Raw genomic sequence first — 26,969 nt, forward strand, 5'->3', positions numbered from 1 at the left:
CATTACAAAAATAGGAAATATGATAACATTAAGAGGACTATAGACCGGTTAGTAGGCTATAGGACTATATTATCAGTAGTTGCCAGTTAGTTTCTCAAACCTATTTAACCACTTAGTGAGATTATAGCAAGTCTTGGTCTAACTTCACAGACCCGCCTTTTCCCCATACCCCTTGAGGTCTCCAGTTTTTGTTATGTTGTCCAAGAACTGCAACATCAAAACAGGCTGGCTGTTCCAAGCAGCCCACATTGGCATTTATGCATGGTCAGCAGGAGTCCTGATTCAATGTGCTTTCAGTAAAGACAGCACACTAGTCATGGAAAACTTCAACCAATTTGGAAAATCAACTTGGCAAAGGTATTCAAGAGAGTTTCCGAAAACAACACATTGTGGATCCAACCAAAGGTCAGGCAGTTTTGAACTGAGTAATGTGCAAATGTGAAGCTTCAATAAATAATCTCAGAATAAGAGATCCCCTGGAGAACAGTGATCATAACATAATAAAAATTTGAATTCAGTTTGAGAATGAGAAACTTGGGTCAGAAACAAGTGTGCTAAATATAAAAAAAGAGTAGTTACGAGGTAAAGAGAAAATTGGCTAAAGGGAAGGGGTTTGACAGAAAGGAAGATTGAAGAAACAATGGCAGGTATTTAAGAAAATGGCTCATAATTCAGAACAATGATATGATTCGTGACTCAAAACAAAGAAATGGTTCATGACTCACAACAAAAATATATCCCAGTGAGAAAGAAAGAAAGGAAGGGAATAACCCAACACTGCGCAACAAAGCAAGTTAAGGGTGGTTTTAAATTTAAGTAAAACATTTAAAGTGGCAAAGGATAGTGAAAAATCAGAGGATTTGGAAAGTTTTGAAAGGCTACAAAGAGAGTTTGAAAAAATTATGAGGCTTAAATTAGCAGTAGTGTCAAGTTGAAAAGCAAGAGATTCCTTAAATATCTAAAAAGGAAAAGCGTGGTCAAAGTGAACATAGGTCTTTTAAGCAATGAGACTGGAGAAATAGTAATGGGATTCCGGAAATAGCAAATGAGTTGAATAAATACTTTGCCTCAATCTTCATGGTGGAGGACAATAATAGCATTCCAAAAATAATCAGTGACCCAAGCAGTGGGGTTGGATTTGGAGAGGGTGTTGTAAACAGTGGAATAAACCAAGCAGCTATCACTAGAAAAAAAATACTAGGGAAACTATTGGAGCTAAAGACTGATAAGTCACTGAACCTGATTGATTATATTCTAAGATTTAAAAGGAAGTAGCTACAGAGATAGTAGATGCACTGATAGTAAGAATCCAAGAATCATTGGATTTGGGAAAGTCCCAGGTCCATGGAAAGCTGCCAATATAACACCCTTATTCAAAAAGGGAGATAAATGACTTGCAACAAAAGACCAATTAGTTTAATGTCCGTCATTAGAGATAGTCAACTTTGTGCATGGGAAATCATCTCTCACAAACTTGATTGAGTTTTTTGAAGAAGTAACAAAGAGGATTGATGAGGGCAGAGCAGTAGATGTGATCTATATGGACCAGTAAGGCGTTCGACAAGATTCCCCATGGGAGACTGATTAGCAAGGATAGATCTCACAAAATACAGGGAGAACTAGCCAAAGGTAGAAGACAGAGGGCGGTGGTGGAGGGTTGTTTTTCAAACTGGAGGCCTGTGACCAGTGGAGTGCCACAAGGATCGGTGCTGGGCCCTCTACTTTTTGTCATTTACATAAATGATTTGGATGCGAGCATAAGAGGTACAGTTAGTAAGTTTGCATACGACACCAAAATTGGAGGTGTAGTAGACAGCAAAGAAAGTTACCTCAGATTACAGCAGGATCTTGATCAGATGGGCAAATGGGCTGAGAAGTGGCAAATGGAGTTTAATTCAGATAAATGCGAGGTGCTGCATTTTGGGAAAGCAAATCTTTGCAGGACTTATACACTTAATGGTAAGGTCCTAGGGAGTGTTGCTGAACAAAGAAACCTTGGAGTGCAGGTTCATAAGTCCTTGAAAGTGGAATCACAGGTAAATAGGATAGTGAAGAAGGCATTTGGTATGCTTTCTTTTATTGGTCAGACTATTGAGTTGGGGCTTCATGTTGCAGCTGTACAGGACATTGATTAGGCCACTGTTGGAATATTGTGTGCAATTCTGGTCTCCTTCCTATCGGAAAGATGTTGTGAAACTTGAGAGGGTTCAGAAAATATTTACAAGGATGTTGCCAGGGTTGGAGGATTTGAGCTATGGGGAGAGGCTGAACAGGCTTGGGCTGTTTTCCCTGGAGCGTCGGAGGCTGAGGGGTGACCTTATAGAGGTTTACAAAATTATGAGGGGCATGGATAGGATAAATAGGCAAAGTCTTTTCCCTGGGGTCGGGGAGTCCAGAACTAGAGGGCATAGGTTTAGGGTGAGAGGGGAAAGATATAAAAGAGACATAAGGGGCAACTTTTTCACGCAGAGGGTGGTACGTGTATAGAATGAGCTGCCAGAGGATGTGGTGGAGGCTGGTACAATTGCAACATTTAAGAGGCATTTGGATGGGTGTATGAATAGGAAGGATTTGGAGGGATATGGGCCGGGCAATGGCAGGTGGGACTAGATTGGGTTGGGATATCTGGTCGGCCTGGACGTGTTGGACCAAAGCATCAGTTTCCATACTATACATCTCTATGACTCTACTGAGAGTTCCTCAGAAAGGTTATAACAGAGCACTTGCAAATACAGAATAAAATCAGAGTCAGGATAGCTTCATGATGGAGAAATTATGTCCAACAATTTATTGCATTCCTTTGAGGAGGTAACAAGCAAGATAGATGAAGGGAACCCAACAGAAGTAATATAGATTGATTTCTCAAAGGCATTCAATAGGAATTTTGAATGGGATGTATACTAGAATAGATAGAGGATCAGCTAATAATAGAAGACAAAGGGTTTGAATAAAGGCGATATTTTCAGGATGCCACAGGGTCACTTCTCAGGCCACAATTATTTAAATGGATGATAGAAGCAAATGTACTTTTACCAAGTTAGAGGATAACACAAAAATAGGTGGGAATACAAATGGTGAGAATGATGCAAACAGTTTAAAGAGAGATAGAAACAGGTTGCATGGAAAAGAATTTGGCAGTTAGAATATGATGTGGGAAAATGTGAAATCATACCCTTTGTCAGGAAGAATAGAAGGGTTGAATATTATTTAAATGAGAAAAAAAATTGCATGAGGAGGGATTTAGGGATCCTTGTTCATTAATCACAAAAAGCCAGCAGCCAATCTCAGCAAATAATAGGGAAGACAAATGGAATGTTGACTTTTATGTTAACAGGAATGCAGGTTGTTCTGCCATAATGTGACAGTTGTGTACCTCTGCAACCTCGTGCTATAGAAAATCTCACTATGGGAAATTGCTATAGAAAATTGCACCTTAGAAGATTGCAATAGAAAATCACCATACACTTTCAGCAGAAAGTTCACATTATCCAAACAATGTCCACAATTTGTCAATCACGTTATAGCCAATTCAAGCTGATGAAACACACATTATAGCAGAACGGCTTGTCAGCAGATCTTACTAAAACTATGCAAGGCACTACTTAGGCTACATCAGAAAATGTCTTACACGATTAATTATCCTGGAAGACTACTACTAATAATAATGAAGATATTCTGGCATTGGAAGCAGTCCAGAAAAGTTTCACCAGGTGGAGTTTGTGATATTTTCTCATAAGAAGAAGTTGAGTAGCTCGGGCCTGTACTTATTGGGGTTGGAAGGGTGAAAATATTTTATTGAAGCATAAGGTTATTAGGAGGCTTGACAAGGTAGATGTGGAGAGGTTGTTTCTCATTGTGGGAGAGTCTTGAACCACAGACCATAATTTCAAAATAAATGGTTATCATTTAAGACAATGATGAGGAATCACTCATTCTCTCCGAGGGTAGTTTATGCAATTCTTTGCTGAAGAGGGTTATGTATCCTGTATAATTAAATGTACTCAAGGCTGAGATAGAATCATTTTAATCAGAAAAGGAATCAAGGGTTATGGTGAGAAAGCAGGAAAGTGGAGTTGAGGATTATCAGATCGGCCATGAACTCATTGAATGGCAATGCAGACTCAATAGACTGAATAGTCTACCTCTGCTTCTGCATATTATTGTGTTATGGTCCATTATCCCATATTGACCCTTATCTATTCTTAAATATTAAAGCTGTCACTGTTTCAACACTAACTCTTGTAAAACATTCTATAGGCTAACAAGTGTCTGACAATGTCTTACACAATTAATTGCAAAGTCACATATCTCACACATTAACAATATTTTACCACTTCTCAAGTTTTTCTTGGCCTATGTCTCCAGTAAACACTCAATTTCTTTGCATGAGAAAATAGCAATACCAAATCCATGTTCAACAATTTTGAATTTTCAAGTATAGGAGAGACAGATCTAATTTAATGATTATTATCTGATAGTCTGTCAGTAGAAGAGTTCCGTGATAATACTATGGAGAGGGTCTCATCCCTTTAAAGCAGAGATGGTGAATCTTCAATTCAACTTGTTCATGTTGATCATGTGTAATTTAGATTAGATAGGCTGTCCTCAGAATAAAACATAATCTGAAGTTCTAAGACACAAATTATATGCTATTATAATTAGAATTCAACTATTTATAATAAATAACTTAAGTTAGTGATGCTATAGTAGCTAAGCAAATAAGCCTAAAAGTGTCTGTATTCACAAGATTTATTAATAATCTGACATCCTCGCTCTACTATCTAAAACAATACCTTTAATATGCTTAAACTTATTAAAAGTGATAACATCATAAAGAGTATCTGCTAGGGTTCAGCAGGCATTCTTTGTTAATGAGTACACCACAGGTATTGTATCTATCTGTATGCTTGTGGTTAGTAAACAGTTTCCTTATTTCCTTTGAGCTTTCTTGGTTATATAATTTTCAATGAATCATAGGATGCCTACAACACACAATGAAGCTGTTTACATGCCAGGTCCATACTGGCTATCTGTGAAAACAATCCCACTTATTCTCACTCCTCAGTTGCTTTCCTGTAGCTCTGCAAATCTGTTTTCTTTAGATAATTATCCAATTTCTTTTCAAAACCACTATTGAATCTGCCACTATCACTCTCTCGGGTAGCAAATTCATGATGCTAACTACATACTACACAGAAAAAAATCTTGTCCTCTTGTCACAATCTGTTCTTTTGCAAATTACATAAATCAGTATCCCTTGGTTTTCAATCATTCCACCAATGGGAACCGTCTTTGCCTGTGTATTCTACCTAAATTGCCTCATGATTTTGAACACTTCTATCAATTCACCTCTCAATCTTTTCTTCCTTGAGGAGAACAATTCAAACTCCTTCAATCTCTCCACGTAATTGAACCTTTTCTGTACCCTCACCAACACCACCGCTTCCTTCATTTCTGATTATCTTTGAAATAATTAATCATTGTAAGCATTTTCATGATAACATTACATACTTTTTGAGTAATTTAGATGAGCAATAAGTAAAATGTATATTTATCATGATTGGAACATTTGGGGGAATGAAGCTCTGTTTTCATTGTTTCTGAAGATATTTTTGAATTTAATGGAAACTAAGCCCCAGAAATTGTCAGACGACAGCATTATTTTTTTTTAAAAATGTGATATCTTTATATGTCAGTGTCAGATTATCAATTTAAATAATTATATGACAGTTTTTAAGAGCTGGACAAGTGTGTCAAAAGACAACAGACAATAGGTGCAGGAGTAGGCCATTCAGCCCTTTGAGCCTGCACCGCCATTCAATATGATCATGGCTGATCATTCCTAATCAGTATCCTGTTCCTGCCTTATCTCCATAACCCTTGATTCCACTGTCTTTGAGAGCTCTATCCACCTCCTTCTTAAATGAATCCAGAGAGTGGGCCTCCACTGCCCTCTGCGGCAAAGCATTCCACACAGCCACCACTCTCTGGGTGAAGAAGTTTCTCCTGAGCTCTGTCCTAAATGGTCTACCCCGTCTTTATAAGCTGTGTCCTCTGGTTCGGCACTCACCCATCAGTGGAAATATGTTTCCTACTGCCAGAGTGTCCAATCCTTTCATAATCTTATACGTCTCAATCAGATCCCCTCTCAATCTTCGAAACTCAAGGGTATACAAGCCCAGTTGCTTCAGTCTTTCAGTGTAAGGTAATCCCGCCATTCCAGGAATTGACCTCGTGAACCTACGCTGCACTCCCTCAATAGCCAGAATTTGGAGACCAGAACTGCATACAGTACTCCAGGTGTGGTCTCACCAGGGCCCTGTACAGCTGCAGAAGCACCTCTTTACTTCTATACTCAATTCCTCTTGTTATGAAGGCCAGCATGCTATTATCCTTCTTCACTACCTGCTGTACCTGCATGCTTACCTTCATTGACTGGTGTACAAGAACACCCAGATCTCTCTGTACTGCCCCTTTACATAAATTGATTCCATTGAGGTAGTAGTCTGCCTTCCTGTTCTTTCTACCAAAGTGGATAACCATACATTTATCCACATTAAACTGCATCTGCCATGCATCTGCCCACTCACCTAACTTGTCCAGGTCACCCTGTAATCTAACATCCTCATCACTTTTCACCCTGCCACCCAGCTTTGTATCATCAGCAAATTTGCTAATGTTATTGCTGATACCATCTTCTATATCATTAACATATATTGTAAAAAGCTGTGGTCCCAGCACGGATCCCTGCGGTACCCCACTGGTCACTGCCTGCCGTTCCGAAATGGAGCCGTTTATCACTACCCTTTGTTTCCTATTAGCCAACCAATAGGAAATATGTCGAAGCATATCAGTATGGGTTTCGTTGTTAATATTAATTATTTATGCCTTCATTATGGACATAAAAATGCACTAAGGCTCTTATAGATGCATTAGATTCAGTGGCTGATGATCACAGCAGCTGCCAGTTCTCTATTAGTTGCCACAAATTGAGTAGAGATGACTGACAAAAATATGTGTTTCTTTTAAATGAAAAGCTCCATAGTTCCAGCTCCTTAACAACAATGGAAATAACTTATATTTATATAATTTCATCAATATAATAAAACAAAGTGCTTCACACGAGTATTACAATGTGGAATATGACACCAAAATACAGAAGGAGATCTTAGATCAGTTGGTCAAAAGCTGGTCAGAGGAGTAGGTTAAAAGAGAAATGTTCGGTTGAGATGTGGACAGGTTAAGGAAGTTAAGGAACTTAGTAACTGAAAGTACAGCTAATAATGGTGAAGCTATTTAAAATTAAAGAAGCCAGATTTAGGTCAACACCAATATTGTGGAAGGGTTCTACTAAAGGATATTTTACAGACAACGTCAAGTGAGGCAATGCCAGCACTGGAATTAAGGATGTGTATTTTAAAATTAAGACATTGGTTGACTGGGAACTTAATGCAGGTCAGGTATCCCAGGATAACAGTGAAAAGGCCTTGCTGCAATTTAAACTTCAAGCAGAATGGATGACCTCAAGTTTATGGAGTGTAGAATGTGAGAGATCAACCAGGAGTGAGCTGAAATAAACAAGTCTAGAGGTAACAAAGAGATAAATGAGAGGTTTGGCAGCAGTTGCGCTGAGACAGAGGTGAAGTTACATTATGGCGGTGAAATGCACAGTTTCAGTGATGGAGTAAAAGTGTGGTCGGGGCCAATCTCTGGGGCCAATATAGTCTTGTTTTACTTTTCTATTAATGTAGCTGCAGTACCTCTCATTCTGGAAATAATTTTGTAATTCTTCTCTGCAACACCTCTATGGAGTTAAATTCTTCCTCAGGTTTCCTGCCAAAATGTATCACTTTACACTTCTCAACCTTTACATTAAATTTCAGCTGCTTTATGCACTACATCTCACACTCCCATTAAGCCAATGCAGACACAGACACTTGCACACACTCACACATACGCCAATACATTATTTACTCCCTTTTTAAAAAATCCCTTAGAATTATGTAATTGAACTTTTATTTCTTCCTTATTAATAAATGTGAAATGGTTGGGTGAGTTCCATGTGCTTGTATTTATCACATGGTGGTGAAGCGGACATTGAAGAAGTTGGTGTGCTGACAGATGAAATGCAACGTTGGTATGAGAGCAGGAAGGCAGGATGGGAAAATAATGTCAGGGTGGACACTTTTGCCAGACTCTTGAAAATAAAAACTATGTTGGAGCTGTGTTGGTTACGTGTGGACCTGTGTTCCACAAATATGTTCATTCACTCCAGTGATGCAATTGTAAACCAATTAAATGGAACAAAATTATGTGGTACGTTGCATGGTTGAAGGGTGTGGTGCTGAAAAAGCACAGCCGGTCAAGGCAGCATCCGAGGAGTATGAGAGGCAACGTTTCAAGCATAAGGTCTTCATCAGGAATGAGTGGGTGGCCCAAGGGGGCTGAGAGATAAGTGGGAGGTGGTGGGTGGGGCTGGGGGAAAGGTAGCTGGGAATGCGATAGAGAGATGAAGGTGAGGGTAATGCTGATAGGTCGGAGAGGAGGGTAGAGCGGATGGGTGGGAAAAAATATGGACAGGTTATACAGTTTAAGAGGGTAGTGCTGAGTTGGAAGGTTGGATAAGGTAGGGGAGGGGAAATGAGGAAACTGGTGAAATCCACATTGATCCTTTGTGGTTGGAGGGTCCTAAGGTGGAAGATGAGGCACCAGTTTTCTCATTTCCCCTCCCCCTATCTTATCCCAGATCCAACTTTCCAACTTAGCACCGCCCTCTTGAACTGTCCTACCTGTCCATATTTTTTCCCACCCATCCGGTCTACCCTCCTCTCTGTCCTACCTGTCCATTTCCCTTTCCACCAATTCACTCCACCTTCCTCTCTGACCTATCACTTTCACCCCCACCTTCATCTACCTATTGGATTCCCAGCTACCTACCCCACAGCCCCACTCCCATTTATCTCTCAGCCACTTTGGAAACACCCACATTCCTGATGAAGAGCTTATGCTCGAAACATCGAATCTCCTGCTCCTTGCATGCTGCCTGACCTACTGTGCTTTTCCAGCACCACACTCTTCGACTCTGATCTCCAGCATCTGCTGTCCTCGCTTTCTCCTAGTTACCTTACATGGCACAATCACAATAATAGAAAGGATACAAAAGAAAAACACTGGAAGAAAGGACTTGTTGCTGCAGTTTGGGTGGAGCAGTTTGGCAGATGCTCAGAGATCAGACTAGATTAGTTGATCGATTGACCACTAAGACCTGATTCATGGAACTTCTAAGCAATCAGTGTCACTGTGAATATGTGCAATTGCTTGATTCTATAATAAAGGTCTACCATACTAAGTGGAACCATATTCAAGTTGTTGCATGCCACTGATAACTATACAGAACCTTCAGGCTCCATAATGTAGGAGTTGGGAGATGGAGGGTATACAACCCCACACCATTTCCAGGCATCTTTATTACAGTTCATAATACTTCCAAGTTCTGTATCACCTGCACATACAATTCTAACTCATTAGTATCGATCAGAAAAAGCAGTGGTCCTTATATTGACTCCAAACCAAGTTAGATCCTTTCTCCAGTGCAAAGATCTACCATTTACCACTGCTCTAGTTCTTGTCACTCAGCTGTCATTGTATCTATACTGCCTTTCTCACTTTAATGGCATGGGTTTAAACTTTGCTGACAAGCCTATCAAGTGGTAGCTTATCATCCTCCTTTTGGAAGACTTGGATATCAACATGGAGAAAGTGAGGTCTGCAGATGCTGGAGATCAAAGTTGAAACTTTATTGCTGGAACAGCACAGCAGGTCAGGCAGCATCCAGGGAACAGGAGATTCGACGTTTCGGGCACAGGCCCTTCTTAAGGGCCTGTGCCCGAAACGTCGAATCTCCTGTTCCCTGGATGCTGCCTGACCTGCTGTGCTGTTCCAGCAATAAAGTTTCAACTTGGATATCAACATCACTATCCTCAACAACCATTTCTGTTACTTCATTGAGAAACTCATTTGAATTAGTTAGACAATATTTTCTCTTCAATATCGGTGCTAACTTTTCTCAATTCTTGTGAAAAGTGGCTGCTAATTGAGTCCCAGATTATTGGTTCTGAAAGATTTCCCACCACTGAAGTTAAATTGACACTTGGTATTTGCTGGCTTTATCCTTGTTTCCCCCCGCCCAAACATCATATCTGCAACTCTCCAGCCCTCTGACACCGCTCTCTATATGTAGGAAGGACAGGAATTTCCATGCCTCCTTCCTTCATGATTCTTGAATGCATCTAATTCAATAATATTTTTACTTTTAATCCAGCTACTCATTACTTACCAATTATCGAGTCATAGAATTCTTTAACAATTTTTAGCCCATCCAATGTCTCAACAATCTCCTTTTTCATCTTCTTCGTAAAGACAGATGCAAATATCTCAGTTAGTACCTCATTTATCCCCTCTACTTCTCCACAAACCCCATTTTTGTCATGATTCCTCCTTTTATTTTTTATATGCCCATATAAGATGTTTGGTTCCTTACTATCTTGGCTGTTGGCATCATCTAATGCTTTTTCTTTGATTCTATTATCCTCATATTCCATTATCTTTTTTTTTCTAAGCAATAAAACCTCTATTAAAGAAAGAGGTAGGGGAAAACTACAGGCTACTTAATTCGACATGAGGTGGGGAAGATGATCGAATCAATTGTGAAAGAGATTGTAGCTGAGCAATTAAAAAAAAGCCAAAGTAATCAGGAGGAATCAGCACTTGAAAAACTAAGATACACCGAGCATAGAGGGGAACCCAGTCAATGCATTGAACTTGGATTTCCAGAAGGCATTTGACAAGAAGCCACATAAAAAAGGGAGGTAGGGAGAAAACAGGAAACAGGAAACTATAAATTGGTTTGCCTGACATCTATTGTAGGGAAAATGTATAAGGCCATTATAAAAGATTTAATAGCAGAGCACTTGAAAAGCAGTAATATGATTGGACAGATCTATTGGAATTTTGAAGATGTACCTCATAGAATTGATCAGGAGGAGTCAATAGATGTCATTTACTTGGACTTTCAGAAGGCATTCGATAAGGTTACACATAAGAAATTTGCATGTAAATTCACAGTATACAGGATTGGTGGTAGTATACTCACATGGATAGAGAACTAGCAAGCAGAGAGGAAACAAAGATTAGGAATAAGCAGGTCTTTGAGTGGCAGCCAGAGACCTGTGATCTGTGCTTGAACCCCAGCAATTCACAATATTTATGAATGATTTAGATAAGGCAACAAAATGTAATATCTCCAAGTCTGCAGACAACACAATGCTGGCTAGGAGGGTAAGCCTTGAGGAAGATACAGAGATACTTCAATCTGATTTGAACAAGTTGATTGAGTGGCAGATGAAGTGTAATGTGGACAAATGTGAGGTTATGCATTTTAGTAGCAAAAACAGGAACAAGGATTATTATCTGAATGGCAATAGATTGGGGTAGGGAAAGGTTCAATGAGACTGGAATGTCCTTGTACACTAATCGCTAAAAGTAAGCATGTCAGTGCAACAGGCAGCAAAGACATCAAATAGTATGTTAGCCTTCACAGCGAGGATGAAAGTATAGGAGCAGGGATGACTTGCTGCAAATATACGGGGCCTTTGCGAGACCACATCTGGAGAACTGTGAGCAGTTTTGGTCTCCTTATCTGAGAAAGCATGCTCCAAGTTTTACCACATTTATTAATGGGATGCAGGATTAACATATCAAGAGAGATTGGATTGGTTCAACTATTTTCATTAGCTTTTAGTAGAATGGGGCAGGGATCTCAGAAATCTATAAAAATCTAACAGGACTAGATGGGCTAAATGCAGGAAGGATGCTGTTGATGAGGTGGGGGAGGCTATTTATGACTGAAATGAGAAGAAATTTCTTCACCCAGAGAGTGGTAAGACTATAGAATTCTTTTCCACAGAAAAGTCGAGACTAAAACATTGAATGTTTTCAAGGAGGAGACAGGTACAGGGCCTAAGTTAAAAGTGAAAACAAGGAACTGAGTTGATTGATCAATCGTGATTATGATGAATGGCAAAGGATGCTCAAATGACCAAATGGCCTACTCCTATTCCATATTCAATGTTTCAATATTTCTGTTAAGAGGTTATTGTACAAAACAGAAGCTCATGGTCAAGGGATAACATATTAGCATGGATCAAAGATAGATTGGTTGACAGAAAACAGAGTTTGCATAACTGTAGTTTTCTTTTGATTAGCTGGACCATCAGTTTTTACAATTTACATCAATGAGTTTAGCAAAGGGAATGAAGGAATGGTAACTAAATTTGCAGATGAACAAAGATAGGTCAGAAAATTTTGTACAAACTATGGGAAGTTGCAGAAAAATACATACAGGTTGAGTGAGTGTGCAAAAATCTCACAGGTGGAGTATAATGTGTGAAGTTGTGCACTTTGGCAGGAAGAATAAATTGAGTATTAATTTAACAGTGAACAACTGCAGAATTCTGAGGTCCAAAAGGATTCAGATGTCTATTGAACTAAAAATTAATCTACAGCTACAGCAAGTGATTAAGAAAGGTAATGTGATGCTATCTTTTATTATGAGGGGAATGGAACATAAAAGTAAGGATGCAATGTTTCAGTTAGAAAGATCATTGGTGAAATTACATCTTGAATACAGTGTGCAGTTTTAGTTTCCTTATTTACAGAAGGACGTAGATGCTTTGAAAGCAATTTACAAGATTGATAACTGGATGAGCTAGTCATGTTGGGGAAAGACTGGACAGACTGAGCTTGCTTCCAATTAAGTTTAGAAGAGTGAAGGGGTCAACAATCTCCTGAACAGTCTTATCAAGGTGGATATAGATATGATGCTTTCTTTTGTAGTTGAGTCAAGAACTATGAGACACTATTTAAAATTTAGGTGCTGCCCTTTTATGACAGAGAGGAAGAGAAATCTTTTCTCTTAGAGCCAGATTCTAGAACTCTCTGCCTCACAAGGCAGTAGAGGTGGGATCATTGGATATCATGAAGGGGAAGGTGGGCAGGAGGATAGCTCGGAATGGGGAAATCCTAACATAAACAGATCATCCATGAACTTATTGAATAGTGCAGCAGGCTAATGAGCCAAATGGTCTACTTCTTTTTTTTTTGTATGTTCTGATGTAAGCAGAAAATCATCACTAACTTCAACCTTTGAGAGTATTAAAAATAATATCTTATGTACAAGAGATCTTTACCTTCAGCTCATCTGCTTCTATGAAGCCACTATGATCTTCATCATATCTTCGCCACGTCTGAAAAAGAAAGTGCTTTAGATACATAGTTTGTTTTATGCAGGGTGGTTCACTCACAAAATCTGTCAAAACAGCAATGAAATGATTACACACCACAACAATCTATATTTCAAACTCCATTTATGACAGAACATTATGCTTTATTGGTGAGTGATTGGAGAATTTCTTAGCTTTTGTGGGTCCATTACAAGGAGTTTCAGGAAATTTTATAACATCAAATAAGGAAATATCACAGAACACACATACAATGGGTTGAATCTACAATTTTTGACCAAGCTGGAGTCACATCGAGTTGGTGAAGCGATTCTCATCACAAGGCTGAATAAGTTTCCTCACTTTATCTTATAAAACTGACTGGATTAGTTGTCAATTGAGCATCTGTGGGAAAAATCAAGACCTATTTGAGCTCATCTTATCATGTGCCTTTACGGAGGAGTTCATTGTTCAGTGGGAGTCTTCCATTAGACCAGCATCCTTCTCTTCAGCACTATCCTTCAATGTTCGCTGCGCATTTCAGGAGTTATCTGTGTTAAGCTCTCTTGAAATGGCAGAAAAGGAGAAGCAGGCATCCTGCTTCTTGGATGAAGGTCAGTAACCTTCTATGCTTTCTCCTACCCCTCTCTTATCTATGCCAATGACCCCACCTCCCACCAATGCTTATGCTCTGACAAACCTTCTGTTATATATGGCTATCTTCCTCAACCTCGCTCTTGTTATTCCATCTTCTTGCACCACTAACCCTCCATAGTTTCTATTCTACCTCCTGTCTCCCTTGAAACACATCAACAACTTTTCCCAATATGCACCACACTAACTGCTGTGCCACCCACTTGTAACTTAGTCATTCGCCCCTTTAATGTCAGTACTGGGGAAAACATCACACAGAAGGGTGAAGTGACAACAGACAAGTGATGGTGTGCCAGACATCTGATTCCTTATTTTCTCTGAGGAATGGATTCTTGACCTGGCAGGTAGGGAGAAGGACTGCTCCTGCGCTGGTGCCGAGCTGTCCATGTCCTGTCACCTGAGTAAGGAACACTAGTCATCTCAGTGCGACACTCACATCAACCAGGCATCAGATAGTATTACAAACCAGTGTCAGCAACATCTCCTGCCAAGGGGAATAATGGTGAATGCAGTCCATTTAGATTTCAGAAGGCTTCCGATTATATTTGACACATGTTAGTACACAGACTTAATGCTCAAGGGATTGCAGGGAATATACTGAAATGGATTGAGAGCTAATTGGTGGATAGAAAACAGACAGTAGGAATAAATGGGTCTATTTCAGGTTGACAGGCTGTTACTAATGGAGTACTACAATGATTAGTGCTTGGGCCCAATACACCTTCCAGGTTTATTTTTGGAGTAGGTGGAAGCCTGGAGGAACCTTAGAGACTGCGCAACCAGACAAAATGCTGATTGGGCCCCGATTATTAGCAATTTATGTAAATTATCTGAGTGCAAGGACTGAACTAATTATTTACAAAACTGCAGATGACATAAAATTGAGTGGGTATGGGAGTTTTGAGGATGGTGTAAGGAGGCTGCAAAGGATTTGGGGAAGTTAGGTGAGAGAACAGAAAATTGCAGCATGGAATACAATGTGGAATAAAGTAGGGTCATCCATGGCAGAAAAAAAGTGTATTTCTTAAATAGTGTATTGCTGAGAAGTGTTGAACTTCAAAGTGTAACTTTATCCATGAGTTACAGAATATTAACTCACAACTACAGCAAACAATTAAGAAGGCAGATGTTATGTTGGCCTTTAGTGCAAAGGGGTTAGGCTTTGGTGTAATGTGTGCTCTTTTGGTCTCCTTAATTATGGAAAAAATACTTGCCATGGAAGAAGTATAATGAAGGTTGACCAAGCTGATTCCTGGAGATGATTCCTAATGGTGAATCCTCCTCATAAATTTTTGAAAGTTGTCCCATTATCTGTATATTTAATATCCTATTTCAAATTAATCTACTTGCTACTACAGCCAAATGGATAACTGCACATTTGTACAACTACTGTATTGTATCAGATGTTTTAGTAACAACATGCATTAGTAGTATATTGTGCAGATCTTTGATGTTCTTTATGCTATGTTGTTGACACTATCTTGAAATTATGTTGTATTTCTACCCAGTTAAATCACCCAACATTATAATGTGTTGTTCCTGCATTTTCCGTAAGATTCTCTATTGAGCATAAAGCTATTGTGACCACCACCACACACAAAGAAAATCATTTTTTATCACCTAGCATTTGACATTCTACCAATATGATATCCAAACTCTATGAGAATAGTATATCCATATTAATAATTTCCCTACTCCTATTTACTAAATCCACACATTAAGAAAATATAGGAATTTCTGTACATTAGATGCATGTAATGCACAAGAATAAAATTGTCCGTGCCAACAAATTTTCATACCTCCATAAAAAGGGATTGATGTTCATATCGATTCATTTTATAAATCAAAATTTCAAAATATGCACTATATTCTTGCATCAGGTAATCTTTTCAGTAACAGCAATATTCTAATTCATTGCAATTCATTCCAAGATGTGAAAATGTTTTTTCTTCATTTCAAAACATTCTAAAAGGGGTGGAATGGGCACTTCACCGTACATATTGAAATGTTTTTGTAATATGTAATACAAAATAATACAGCATAAAATGTAGAGATTTTTAGAAAATGTAATCAACTTGAATCTTTCACTTAACTGTGACTTGTATGAGATAGGAAAAGTCACTGCTTTGAAGGAAAATTCTTTAAATTACTGGAAAATGGCAATTATACCTCTATGAACTCTGTGCTTGACTTTAATTGTTGCCGAAAGAACAAGAAGAAGTTTTCTTCTGTTGGTAGGATCTGAACAAGCTAGAAAGATAAAATATTTGATTACAATTTGGTTTTACAATTAGTTCCATTAATTAAAATAAAATGATTAAAAATGAAAACTAAATAGCAGAAACCAAAGAACGTAATATTCTATAATGTGGTTTCTCCCACATGCCTTCTTGCCTTTGCTGAATGATAACTAATCAGCTTAATACAACATTCAGCCACCTTGATTTGGTACTCAGAAAAGTGACAATAAATTCATACTTTGAATATTTTCATATTCATAGAGTTATTTGTACAAAATCATGTTCAATTATCTCTATGTGTAAATTCTTATTTAATCTACGGTATGTTATTTAACTAAAATGATAAGTTTTAAATCCGGCACTTCTAGCTTTGTACCCCCTAAATAACTGATGTAACATATATGCTTTTTACATATCTTTATGATTCATACACAATAATGCAGCGAGTCAGTTAGAAGCTATGTGTACTGTAGAGCTCTGCGTTGTCCTGACAACATATCTCATCCACAAAACTCAAAGATATGCATTGATGCAACAACCTAACAGCATTTTTGAGTTCTGACTGAAAATTGTTAAATTTGTGCTGGTTATTGCAGCATGAGGATAGTTTATGAAATAATTGCATGCATATAGGTATTTAATTCTAACTGTCTAAACTCAATCTCATTGAGAACAACAGCCCAAGAAACAGGAGACCTCTGTTTATTCTTCATATGTAAATACTGATCTTGATCATATTACACTTAACGTCAAGTAGTTGATCAAATAGTGTGAACAATATAAATATATTTACTTTTGATAATCGCTCATAATTAAAACTGTTACAGAATTAAATATTTCAGTTACAACAGTTCTTAATATTTTAGGCAAATCTAGCTGGATTTTTGATTTAGAGTAAAACTCTTTAATTGAGAATTGGGATTGAAACTATAATTGCAATTATAATATTAGGCAGTTTGAATGCAGGTACCAATTCAAGTACCAATCTAAGAGAAGAAAGGACTTTACATGCAAATAATTATTTCCTCCCTTATTATTTCTGCCAGTTTCAATTCATTTTATTCTTTTCTTTATGCCTCCCATGCCAATATATCAATCCCCATTTGCAAAAGACATCTGCCAATATTAATCTGTTTCCAACCACCAGATTTTATTTCCTGAGGTGAGTCAGACTTAAATTGTTCCCCATTCTTCATTGGAAAAGCATCACTTCTGCTTAATTGTTTCTGCTGATGGGACAGCTATGGTCCCAATATTAACATTAATAAATGTGTAGGCAAAAGCTAATTTCCTTACTAAGCTAGGTCAGGGGTTTAATTCCACCTACATTTCAATTAATGATAAACTTTTTTATGTATGTCCGTTACTTTGCACGTTAAGCATGAGCTTAAATAGCAATAAAAATGTCAAATTTAGAAGTTTGTTTGATACTGGAATGCAGGGATATATGATGCAAATTTGCACAATGCCCATTTTAAACACAAACAGTTCTATACAAATTCACGCCGAATCCCATCGATGATTTTAGAACTCCTAACTTTCCAAAATTAAATATCTTATCACAACGTTTTCCACAGGAATATCAATACTGAACCGTTGTCATTAACTTCGGGGAACAAACTAGAAGCTGACTGAAGCAACCAATAAGAGTCCATCTTACGCCACGTGAATTAATAAGAACAGTTTCTGCATAAATGTGATCGAGTTAAAGCAAATTGGAAATTCTTACATCTGCCAGCTCTATTTTTCCATCAGCACTCTGGTCGTACTTCTCCACCAAAGCTTTCATTCCGTCAGCTAATTCCTACGGATTGATCATGTTGGGCATGTTAGTAATTGCACTAACAGACACTGACCTGGAAAACACAATCTGATCTGCGGAGATGAGAAGTACGGATTTGGATAAAATGCGGATGGCATAAAATAGACTTTTTTTACCCTATTCAGTTAGATGCCAAAGAAGATTTGAAAAGTTCCAATGAAACGCTTTATTCATAATCGCCAAAAGAATATGTCGCGCCGCCGACTGTACTACAGACAATACAAATCACTATTTAACTTCATTATTCGTGCTCTTAAAGACCTTGCATTTATTACAGAGCCGTTCTGAAGTTCTTAGCACGACCTGAAGTGCTTCCCAATTGTTCGGATTAAGGGAAGGTGACAATATGTATGCTTTACAACAGTTTTATTTTCAAAAAGGGAGTTGCCGTTACATTATTGACATTGCTATGTATCCATGGCACATGTGTGATAATGTTCCGTTTGATCAAATCGAAAGCTCTGATCTGTCATTAACTTGTCCATTTCGCAGCCGCTGTTGTGCTGTTGCGTCCAGGTGCGTGTTGAGACCTACTCTAGCAGAAAAGAAAATGCTGTGGTGACAATCCATTTGGAAGAAAATCCAAATCAACAGGAAAGAAAAGTAACAAAAAAAATGCTGTTCATTCGCAGAGTGTGTGTGAAGTGGATGGATGCTGTTCAAAATCAGAGAGACATTAATCAAATAATAAACAATAGTACATAATTATAAAGACGGGGAGTTGCTACCAGACGCTGTTGGTGTTAATGACTGACTTCCTCTTATTACGAACCGCTTTTACAACGAGTCTGTTGTCAAGGAGACAGGAGCACACCAACATGTCCAATTTTATATAGCTGTAATGGTTATTGTTGGTGTCACATCTGGGGTATGTTATCGGTAATTCGAATGTATATTTACTTAATTTACTGTTAACAAACGTATTAATACCATAAGTGTGTTAATATTTATTTAGTCCAATATTTGCAATTTTTTGATTACTGGCTGTACTGACTCAACAAACATAGTCCGACGTATAAAATCTGCGGAACTGTCTTTGCTCCGTAACTGTTGACAATGGGTGTTAATCCAAACACCAGAGTCGCTTTATCTGCTTTATGAATTTCAGCAGCGCTGACACTATCTAGTCATCACCTGAGGTGGAGCCAGAGAGAGAGAGGATTAGTCACTGATTTTTGCCGCTAACTAGATTTCTCTGCTTTTCGTGCTCAGTTACAATAGTTTTGTTGATATTCCAGAATGCAGATGTGTTCCCTGTGAGATAGTTAGGCTGATGACTTCTGGGCTCCACATCAATCAAAATTTTAAGGCAAGGTAGTAGGAAAATCTCCCTACTTGAAAGTAAATGTTGAAAATAACTTCGTTGCATTTTAGAGAAATATCTGCAGTTTTCGTGGTGTACTGCCATCTGGAAAGTACTGCCCGCCCAAGCTTTGGCACAAAGCAAAATCCGAACATAGTGCATTTACCAGAAAACCGGCAGTCATAACCATGCCAACCTAAAGTTGACGGCTTTACTTCCTTATGAAGTCAGCTTTTTGCATTGTGTCTGCACATTTACATCTCGATAATCTAATGCTTTTTTTTTATTCTGCATAATGCATTTCCCTAAAGTTCAACACTTACTAAGCCAGTGTCTTTCCGAGCTTGCTGAAGTTCTCGAATGAAATTTTGCAGTTCTCTTCCTTCAATATAACCACGACCTAAAATAAAGTACACTCATATACTTAAACTAAAATTAAACCATATTTCAATTTACGAAATTAGATTAAAGGAATCACGCATATACCACTTAATATAAACAAGTTTCATTAATACAAAACTCGCATTTTGCTAACGCTTTGATAACACGCGAATAAAATTAACCTGGATATTTTCAGCATTTATTGTTCAGTGTATATAGTTTGTTTAAGACAAACACATACAGTGATTCTCAAGAATAAATTGAAATTCACTTTGCACAACTGCAGTGTGGAGGAATGAATTTATTGCAAAATAAAAGTAGTTACCAGCATTGTCATAGTGATGCCAAATTTCCAAGAACTGTGTGGTAGACTCTTCAATCGCTTGCAGGTAAAGACTGTGTGTGTCTGCCATGGTTGATTGGTACCTGTTAGCCACTTGCCTGTTCTGTGGAGGTTTCAATCTGAGCGGTCCCTGCCAGCGCGCGCCCCCTAAATGCGGCTCGTGCTCCGGAGCCCAGCCCTCCGCGCTCACTGCGCACGCGTGGCTGCACCCAGCCGGGGACATGCGGTTGCAGCAGGTGAGAGGGCAAGGTGCTGGCTCCAAGGCAAAGGGGACCGGCTCCCGGCTGCAGACAGAGCCCTGCACTGGGGTGCAGGAGGAGCACCTACTTGGTTAATGATTCACCTCAGTAAAATCCAACGGAGAGGACGGCCAATTAGCCCAGTTCAACTAACTTCATTCGTGCGAAAAGCGACGTTGTCCATGTCATTTACGCTTTGCAACGATCCAAAAGAGAAAAAAAAAGTGATGTACTGTCTCTCATTGACCTTTGAATCCATGTGTGGCAAATGGAGAAGAATTTATTTGTCGAGTATGAGACACTGGGAACTTTTTAACCGTTCACGGCATGCAAAGAGTAACTACGATTGTACAGGAACCGGAAGGGAGCCACTTATTAAATGTTCACTTCTTATGTGTGCATCTAATTACCTATTCACCACACTGCATAGATTGTGTGAGTGCAAGAGATTTACATCTTTTGATTGAGACAGTATATTTTATTAATTGTTATTTTCATGGACAGGAAAAAAGAAAATGCATCTCCATAAGCAGAATAGCTAAATTCACCTGATTAATTGTTTCCAGTATACGAAGGAGAGGGAGGAGCAGTATCTAATCATTTACAGATAGAAAAGGGAGGATGTTTCACTGAACTATCATTCCCACAGTAAACAAATACTTAGAATTCCATTTCCACTATATACAGCTCAAATTACTATAATCTTGGTTCACGTAAGATGAATCTTCCCTCTTTACCTAGTTTTTAATCAGATGGATGTCCCAACAGAGTAATCAATGTATTTAATGAATTCGCAGTAAGCTGTTAACAATGTATTTCCTCTTTTCCCTGCTAAAACAGATTATATCAGAAAAGGAAACGCTGAGAATGTTTAACAGGTCAGACGATATCTGTAGGGAGAGAAGCTGAGTTAATGTTTTAGGTTGATGATCTTTTATCAGTTCTGAACTAGCAACAAATATTACACGGAAAAAGAGAAACAGAAGTGGACCAATCAGTTCCTTCAGCCGATTTCAACACTCAACATCTATATAGTTGTTCGCTCGCTCAAATTCCATTTAACTTATCTTTTTCTGCAGATGCTTCCATACATGACCTTTCAAAATAAAAATCAGCTCTCTTGAAAACCTCTTTTGACTCAGTATCCATGGCCATTTGCAATAGGAAGTTTCAGGATTCCAGTACCCTTCGTGTGATTTTATTCCTAAATAGCTATAGTTCTAACTTGAAAATAATACCGTCTTGTCTAGATTGTCCAACAGAAGGAAATGGGTTTTCTGCAGCTTCAGATTTCAAATCTCTATATACATTTAAGGACCTCAATTAGATATTCTCTCCTCCACCTAACCACCTTATTTAAAGCCAAGGAACACAATCTAAGTTTATGGCCAAGACTGAACACAAGAATCCACCACGGTTTTGATCAAGGATTTGGACATCTGAAGGTTGATTTCCTCATTTTGAATCCTAAATTAGAGTCATAGAGCACGGAAACAGGTCCAACTCGTCCATACCGACCAAATATCCTACATTAATTTAGTGGCCTTCTGTCTCGTAACATAATGGTTCACGGTGTGCTGGTCAGCCCTGTGTTAAACGTCACCTGGTGTGGTGCAGGATCCCCACTTTGGCATGGCAATCTCAGCTGCATTAGCAGCTAAGGAAGACAGTGTCTAAAGAAAGTGCGCCATTCACTGGTTTGTTTCCTAATTTAAAAATCACACAACACCAGGTTATAGTCCAACAGGTTTAATTGGAAGCACTAGCTTTCGGAGCGTTGCTTCTTCATCAGGTGATGGACTACCACCTGATGAAGGAGCGACGCTCCGAAAGCTAGTGTGCTTCCAATTAAACCTGTTGGACTATAACCTGGTGTGTGATTTTTTAACTTTGTACACCCCAGTCCAACACCGGCATCTCCAAATCTTGTTTCCTAATGGCTCTCTTTTCAACCAGAGCAGCTTTCCATATCTGCCTACCTCTTCCGGTGCCCTTCCAAACTGTCAGCCCCCAAACATCACAGCCTTCAGCGACTGTTAATACTGACATTGTCAGTATCAATGCCAGTCACCTTTATGTCTTGCTTGTAGATGCTCTGGTAGTGGAGGGATGGATGTGTAAGGGATTGTGAACCATTGGCCAGTTCACCATACAGAGAGTTCTGTTCTCATTCAACCTGTGTACTGATGTTTAGCAATATATGTGGACTGATGAAAGCTGCACCTTCAGAAGTTCTCCATTGGTGGCCTTAGCCTATAATTCAAACGATTTCTAATTTAGAAAAAGAGCAATATTCCAACAGTCTCTTTGATCACCATTGTCTCTCCCACCCCAATCCCACACTCAATCTTTTAATGATTTCTACAAGGGATACAAATCTCATTAGGTACCCACATAGCACGTAGACGTCTCTTCTGAAACAAATACAAATTACTGAGCAAACTCACCATCTTGAGGTTTAGTTTTCTCTGGTCCAAAGGAGATGACTTCACATGCAGTAATATTACACTCCATCTGCGTTAGTGTAATGTTATATCCATGCGTGTATCAAGATGTTGGTATGTTTCTATCTGCTCAAATTTGCAAGATGTCACCGTACCTTCATATGCATTGAAAGTGCTGCACTCAACAATGTTCAGTTACCCGTTTCAAACGTGCTGATAGAAAATCTAATCTTAGCAATGATTAAGGAGCTCATATCTCTAGTTAACCTACCAACTAACTCAATCTTGTTCGGTGGACTGTGTTGCCGAGTATGTCAAATGAGTGTGTACTCCTCCTCTGCCTCATTATACCTTTATCTATATTACTTCAGTATTAACTTTCGACTTACAAATATTCGCGTTTATCAGTTTAAATAGTAAGAAATTCGTAATACTCTATAATAGTGAAACCGTGAAACAGCTTACTAGCCTAGAGTTTGAGAATCTGGAGATTCTATGAAGTACTTTGAAAATAACTAGAACTGGAAGAGATATTTATCTCGGTACCCTTTCTGGTCTCGCATTGCACTTCTTTAGATTCATTTAAGTGGTAAACCGAATGAAGTAATGCAAGCTATGTGTCGTTTATAAGTCATCTGGTAGCCAGTAATGAAACTCTCAAATGTTATCCAAACAATGTCCAATTTCATTCTGCGGTGAGAATCGTTTAGCTTTTTCGTAATTTTTGCAGTTGGAAAATCATCCAAAACTTGTTAACGCCCTTTCTTTCTCCATACATTAAATCAAACCTGTCTCCTTACTTGTTCTCAGTCGTCTCACTCAACTGATTCGGGAGTATCTCATTTTTGTATTTCCTTTGCATGTCCTCATTCAACCTCTTTCTCGATTATCCTTTTTGTCTCCCATTCTTGGTTCTTAGAACACCAGACTTCTCCATATTTGTCCATTGATGGAGCCTTCAAGATCTTCTCTTCCCTTTAATGTGATAACACATGCGTGCATTTTAAAAGAAAAGATTTGCATGTAGTTTCCGTGCTCTAACCCTTTTGCCTCAGCACCTCGTTATTTACTGGTTCTTCCCATTCAGCTATATTTTTTGGACACCTTTCCTTGAAAAAAGACCTGAGATACTAAATAAGTCAGCTCAATATCACTGAACTGAGAATCATTTTTTTCCCTTTATTTTTCTAGTTTAAAAAGAACTCAAATGCGTTTCGTCTTTCTCGGATCCAAATGGTGTGCACAGACATGGGAGAAGGCAAGCGGTTGACAGTAGGTCATGAAATCGGAATGGACTGGCTGGCCTCCTTCTGCGCTGTAGCCATTCTCCAATTATTAAGTTTTGTTTTCTTCAGCTGTTCCCATTACTTTTTTAAAAAAAGATATTTTGACCATTCATCAGCACATCCTCAATCAAAAAAGACTTTCAAACATGTTTTTAACTCCAAACGAATGGACCAAAACAGGACTAATGTACAATTTGGCAGTACATGGATCATGATGTTTCCAAGCCAGTGTGGATTTAGTCGGTTCGAAGTGAATGTCGATATACGCTGATTAATAGTGCTCTTAAGCAGTGAATTGTCTGAGGCTTCTCCAGGAATAGAAATCAGATCCATGAATTTCTGGAGCTGTATTCAAGCACAGGCAGTGCAGACTCGCGAAGATGCCTGCGGGGGACATAGCCACAGCAAGAATCTGAAGGAGAGAAGATAATGATAAGCATTGTCCGGGTTATGTGATAAGTGATATAACATCAGAAAATGCCCGCGGAGCATTTCCAACATTTTCTGTTTTTGTTTCCGATTTCCAACACCTGCAGCATTTTGATTGTGTACATGTGGCGAGTGGTATTATTTTATGGTCTCCTCAAAATAACTTCCCTTTCCTAAGGTGAAGCTTAGAAATCCCTCCCCAGTCGTGACATCACGAATGTATCGAATCTCCTTATATCGACGGACTAAAAACAGTTCCAGTCTCACTATAACTCTGGACTGCAAACCTACAGATCACCAGGGAATCCTTCTTCACCTCGACACAACCGATCGGACTGAATTGGAATTCATGTGTTACTGGAAAACGACCTCCTTGATCCAAAACCAGACAGTCTGGCGAAAACATATAAAATCTGTGTGCTCATATAATTCATCAGGCTGTAAAGCGTGGATCCATCAATAAGTTAGTGGGCATTTTTCACAACGAAAGTTGGAGCCCACCTTCAATGCTCAGTGTTACTGTACTTGGTGTGTAAACATTGCATTGCACCCCAAGCAAGTAAAGGAGTCTCTCCAACAGGTACGAAACTGATGTCAAAATCAAGAAAAATGTTTGCTTCCTGTATTCAGAATATATTATAATTTAGTATTCATCACGACAACATTTTTGCAGAAGGAAAGCTGTGCTGTAAATTAAATATATTTGGCTACTGATCTTACTGAAGGACAATATTCAATGCCAATTTAACGGTAATGAGACGGGTTATTGTACCAACAGAGTTTGCAGTTTCTCAAAAACCTCTGGCAATGCAGAACCTATAAGCATTTCAAAATAATTTGAGAATATAGCATGGTGATCATAAGTACCCAAACTGGTTTTGGTGACATTTGTAAATTATGCGTGAGAAATCACAGACTCACGAAATTGTTTAGAGTTTTACTTGGTTAATAAATTACAATGTTTACTGTTGGGAAAAAAACGCATCAAACACAGTCAAGAGGTCTTAGTGTGTAACATGTTACTTTTATTCCATAAGATGTTAAATGACTTTCCCTTCGATTAAAAAAGGTTCAGATGTAGTTATGTTCTAATTAGCCTGTTCACAGATGTTAATACACACCCCTGGAGCTGAGCATATGCACTCGAAGGTGGTTCCAATGTGAAGTTATTAATAATTAGCTACCGCAAGAATCTCAACAACTTTCCCACAACTTTGAATTGTCACGTCCCTGAACTGAAAACTTCAAATTTCAGTTAGTTCATTCTATTAATCACAACAAACTGCTATTTAATATTAGTAGAGAACGTAAGATACGAGAGAAATTGTAAAATTATTTCATTTGATAGCCTCTCATGTCAGACTGTGTTTACTGATTTAACAGATTGCCCTGGCCCCGCCCCTCCAAGAAATCGGAACCTGGAACAAAGTTAAAACTCACACAACACCAGGTTATAGTCCAAAAGGTTTATTTGGAAGCACTAGCTTTCGGAGCGCTCCTTCTCCGAATACTAGTGCTTCCAAATAAACCTGTTGGACTATAACCTAGTGTTGTGTGAGTTTTAACTTTGTTCACCTCAGTCCAACACCGACACCTCCAAGTCATAGAATAAAATTACTTACGTTGCACATACCATGCTGATAGACAGCATATCTGCTTGTAATTGCTCGTGAAATCATGTCAGGCTAGCTCGTAGCAATGGCCTGTATCACATTACCCGCAGCATAACTCCAATCTGTTGCATCGCTCCTATTCAAAGCGTCCAAGTTTACGAGTTGACTCTTAGAGCATAAAACTGACATGTGTAACTTGCAGGTGAAGCAAACTTGATAAATTATTCACCTATTCTGATTTCAGAATATGCAGATTAAACATGGACCCATGAAGAGTGAGTTGGAATTGTGTATATGCTCTTGACCTGATTTCGCCATCATATTGACATGTGCACATACAGGCCCGATACGTATGATTGACATAGGTACGGATGAACTATTTTACGTTCAGATTCAATTAGGAAAAATACTTATTATTTGGAAAACTGTCTATTTCAATCATTAATTCTTACTTTAAAACACTTTTGATTGCTTGGGCATTTGCAAGGTCAGGAATAGCAGCACTGGCAAATTAAATGATTCTTCCACATTCTGTTTTGTGTCAGCATCATGAATTCCCAAGTCAGGTCTTAGTCTATTTTGCCCCAAAATATACCTTAACTCCAAACTTACATCAGTATTCAGTCTACCCCCAACCTGACAGTTCCTTTTTCCTTACTGGTCACTCATCTGTCCCTTGAGTGAGTGCCAATCTTATGCCAATTATCAGTGAAATAAGCAATTTTGTACCATGCAACTGCAGTCAACATGGAACATAATAGTCTGTTGAAACTGATTTCACTTTGAAGTCATATAACTAACAGAAAATAGAAAAATAAATTCATTCTGTGAGGCTGGACTGAAGTATAGATTAAAGTTGAAATGCATTGTTATGAACTAAAAGTTGTCACTATAGTCTTAACAGCCCATAGAGCTGCTCTCACATTAGAAGACAGATG

The 26,969-nt window shown here is 38.6% G+C and overlaps 1 protein-coding gene across 1 annotated transcript in view; it reads right to left on the reverse strand.

Annotated features, from left to right (window-relative positions):
• The window catches only part of calb1 (calbindin 1), an 85,536-nt gene extending 65,381 nt beyond the window's left edge, over positions 1-20,155 (reverse strand). Inside the window, exons 1-5 of the mRNA XM_043688125.2 lie at positions 20,003-20,155; positions 19,620-19,696; positions 17,901-17,975; positions 16,101-16,181; positions 13,248-13,304 (exon numbers count right to left, since the gene is read on the reverse strand). Of these exons, the coding sequence (XP_043544060.1) occupies positions 13,248-13,304; positions 16,101-16,181; positions 17,901-17,975; positions 19,620-19,696; positions 20,003-20,090 (378 nt within the window). The 5' untranslated portion in view covers positions 20,091-20,155. The remainder of the gene's footprint in view (positions 1-13,247; positions 13,305-16,100; positions 16,182-17,900; positions 17,976-19,619; positions 19,697-20,002) is intronic.
• Between the last annotated feature and the right edge of the window lie 6,814 nt (positions 20,156-26,969).

This window comes from Chiloscyllium plagiosum, unplaced genomic scaffold (genome assembly GCF_037043375.1).
Source record: "Chiloscyllium plagiosum isolate Xiang-an unplaced genomic scaffold, Cpla_swu_hap1 HiC_scaffold_4, whole genome shotgun sequence".
Taxonomy (NCBI): domain Eukaryota; kingdom Metazoa; phylum Chordata; class Chondrichthyes; order Orectolobiformes; family Hemiscylliidae; genus Chiloscyllium; species Chiloscyllium plagiosum.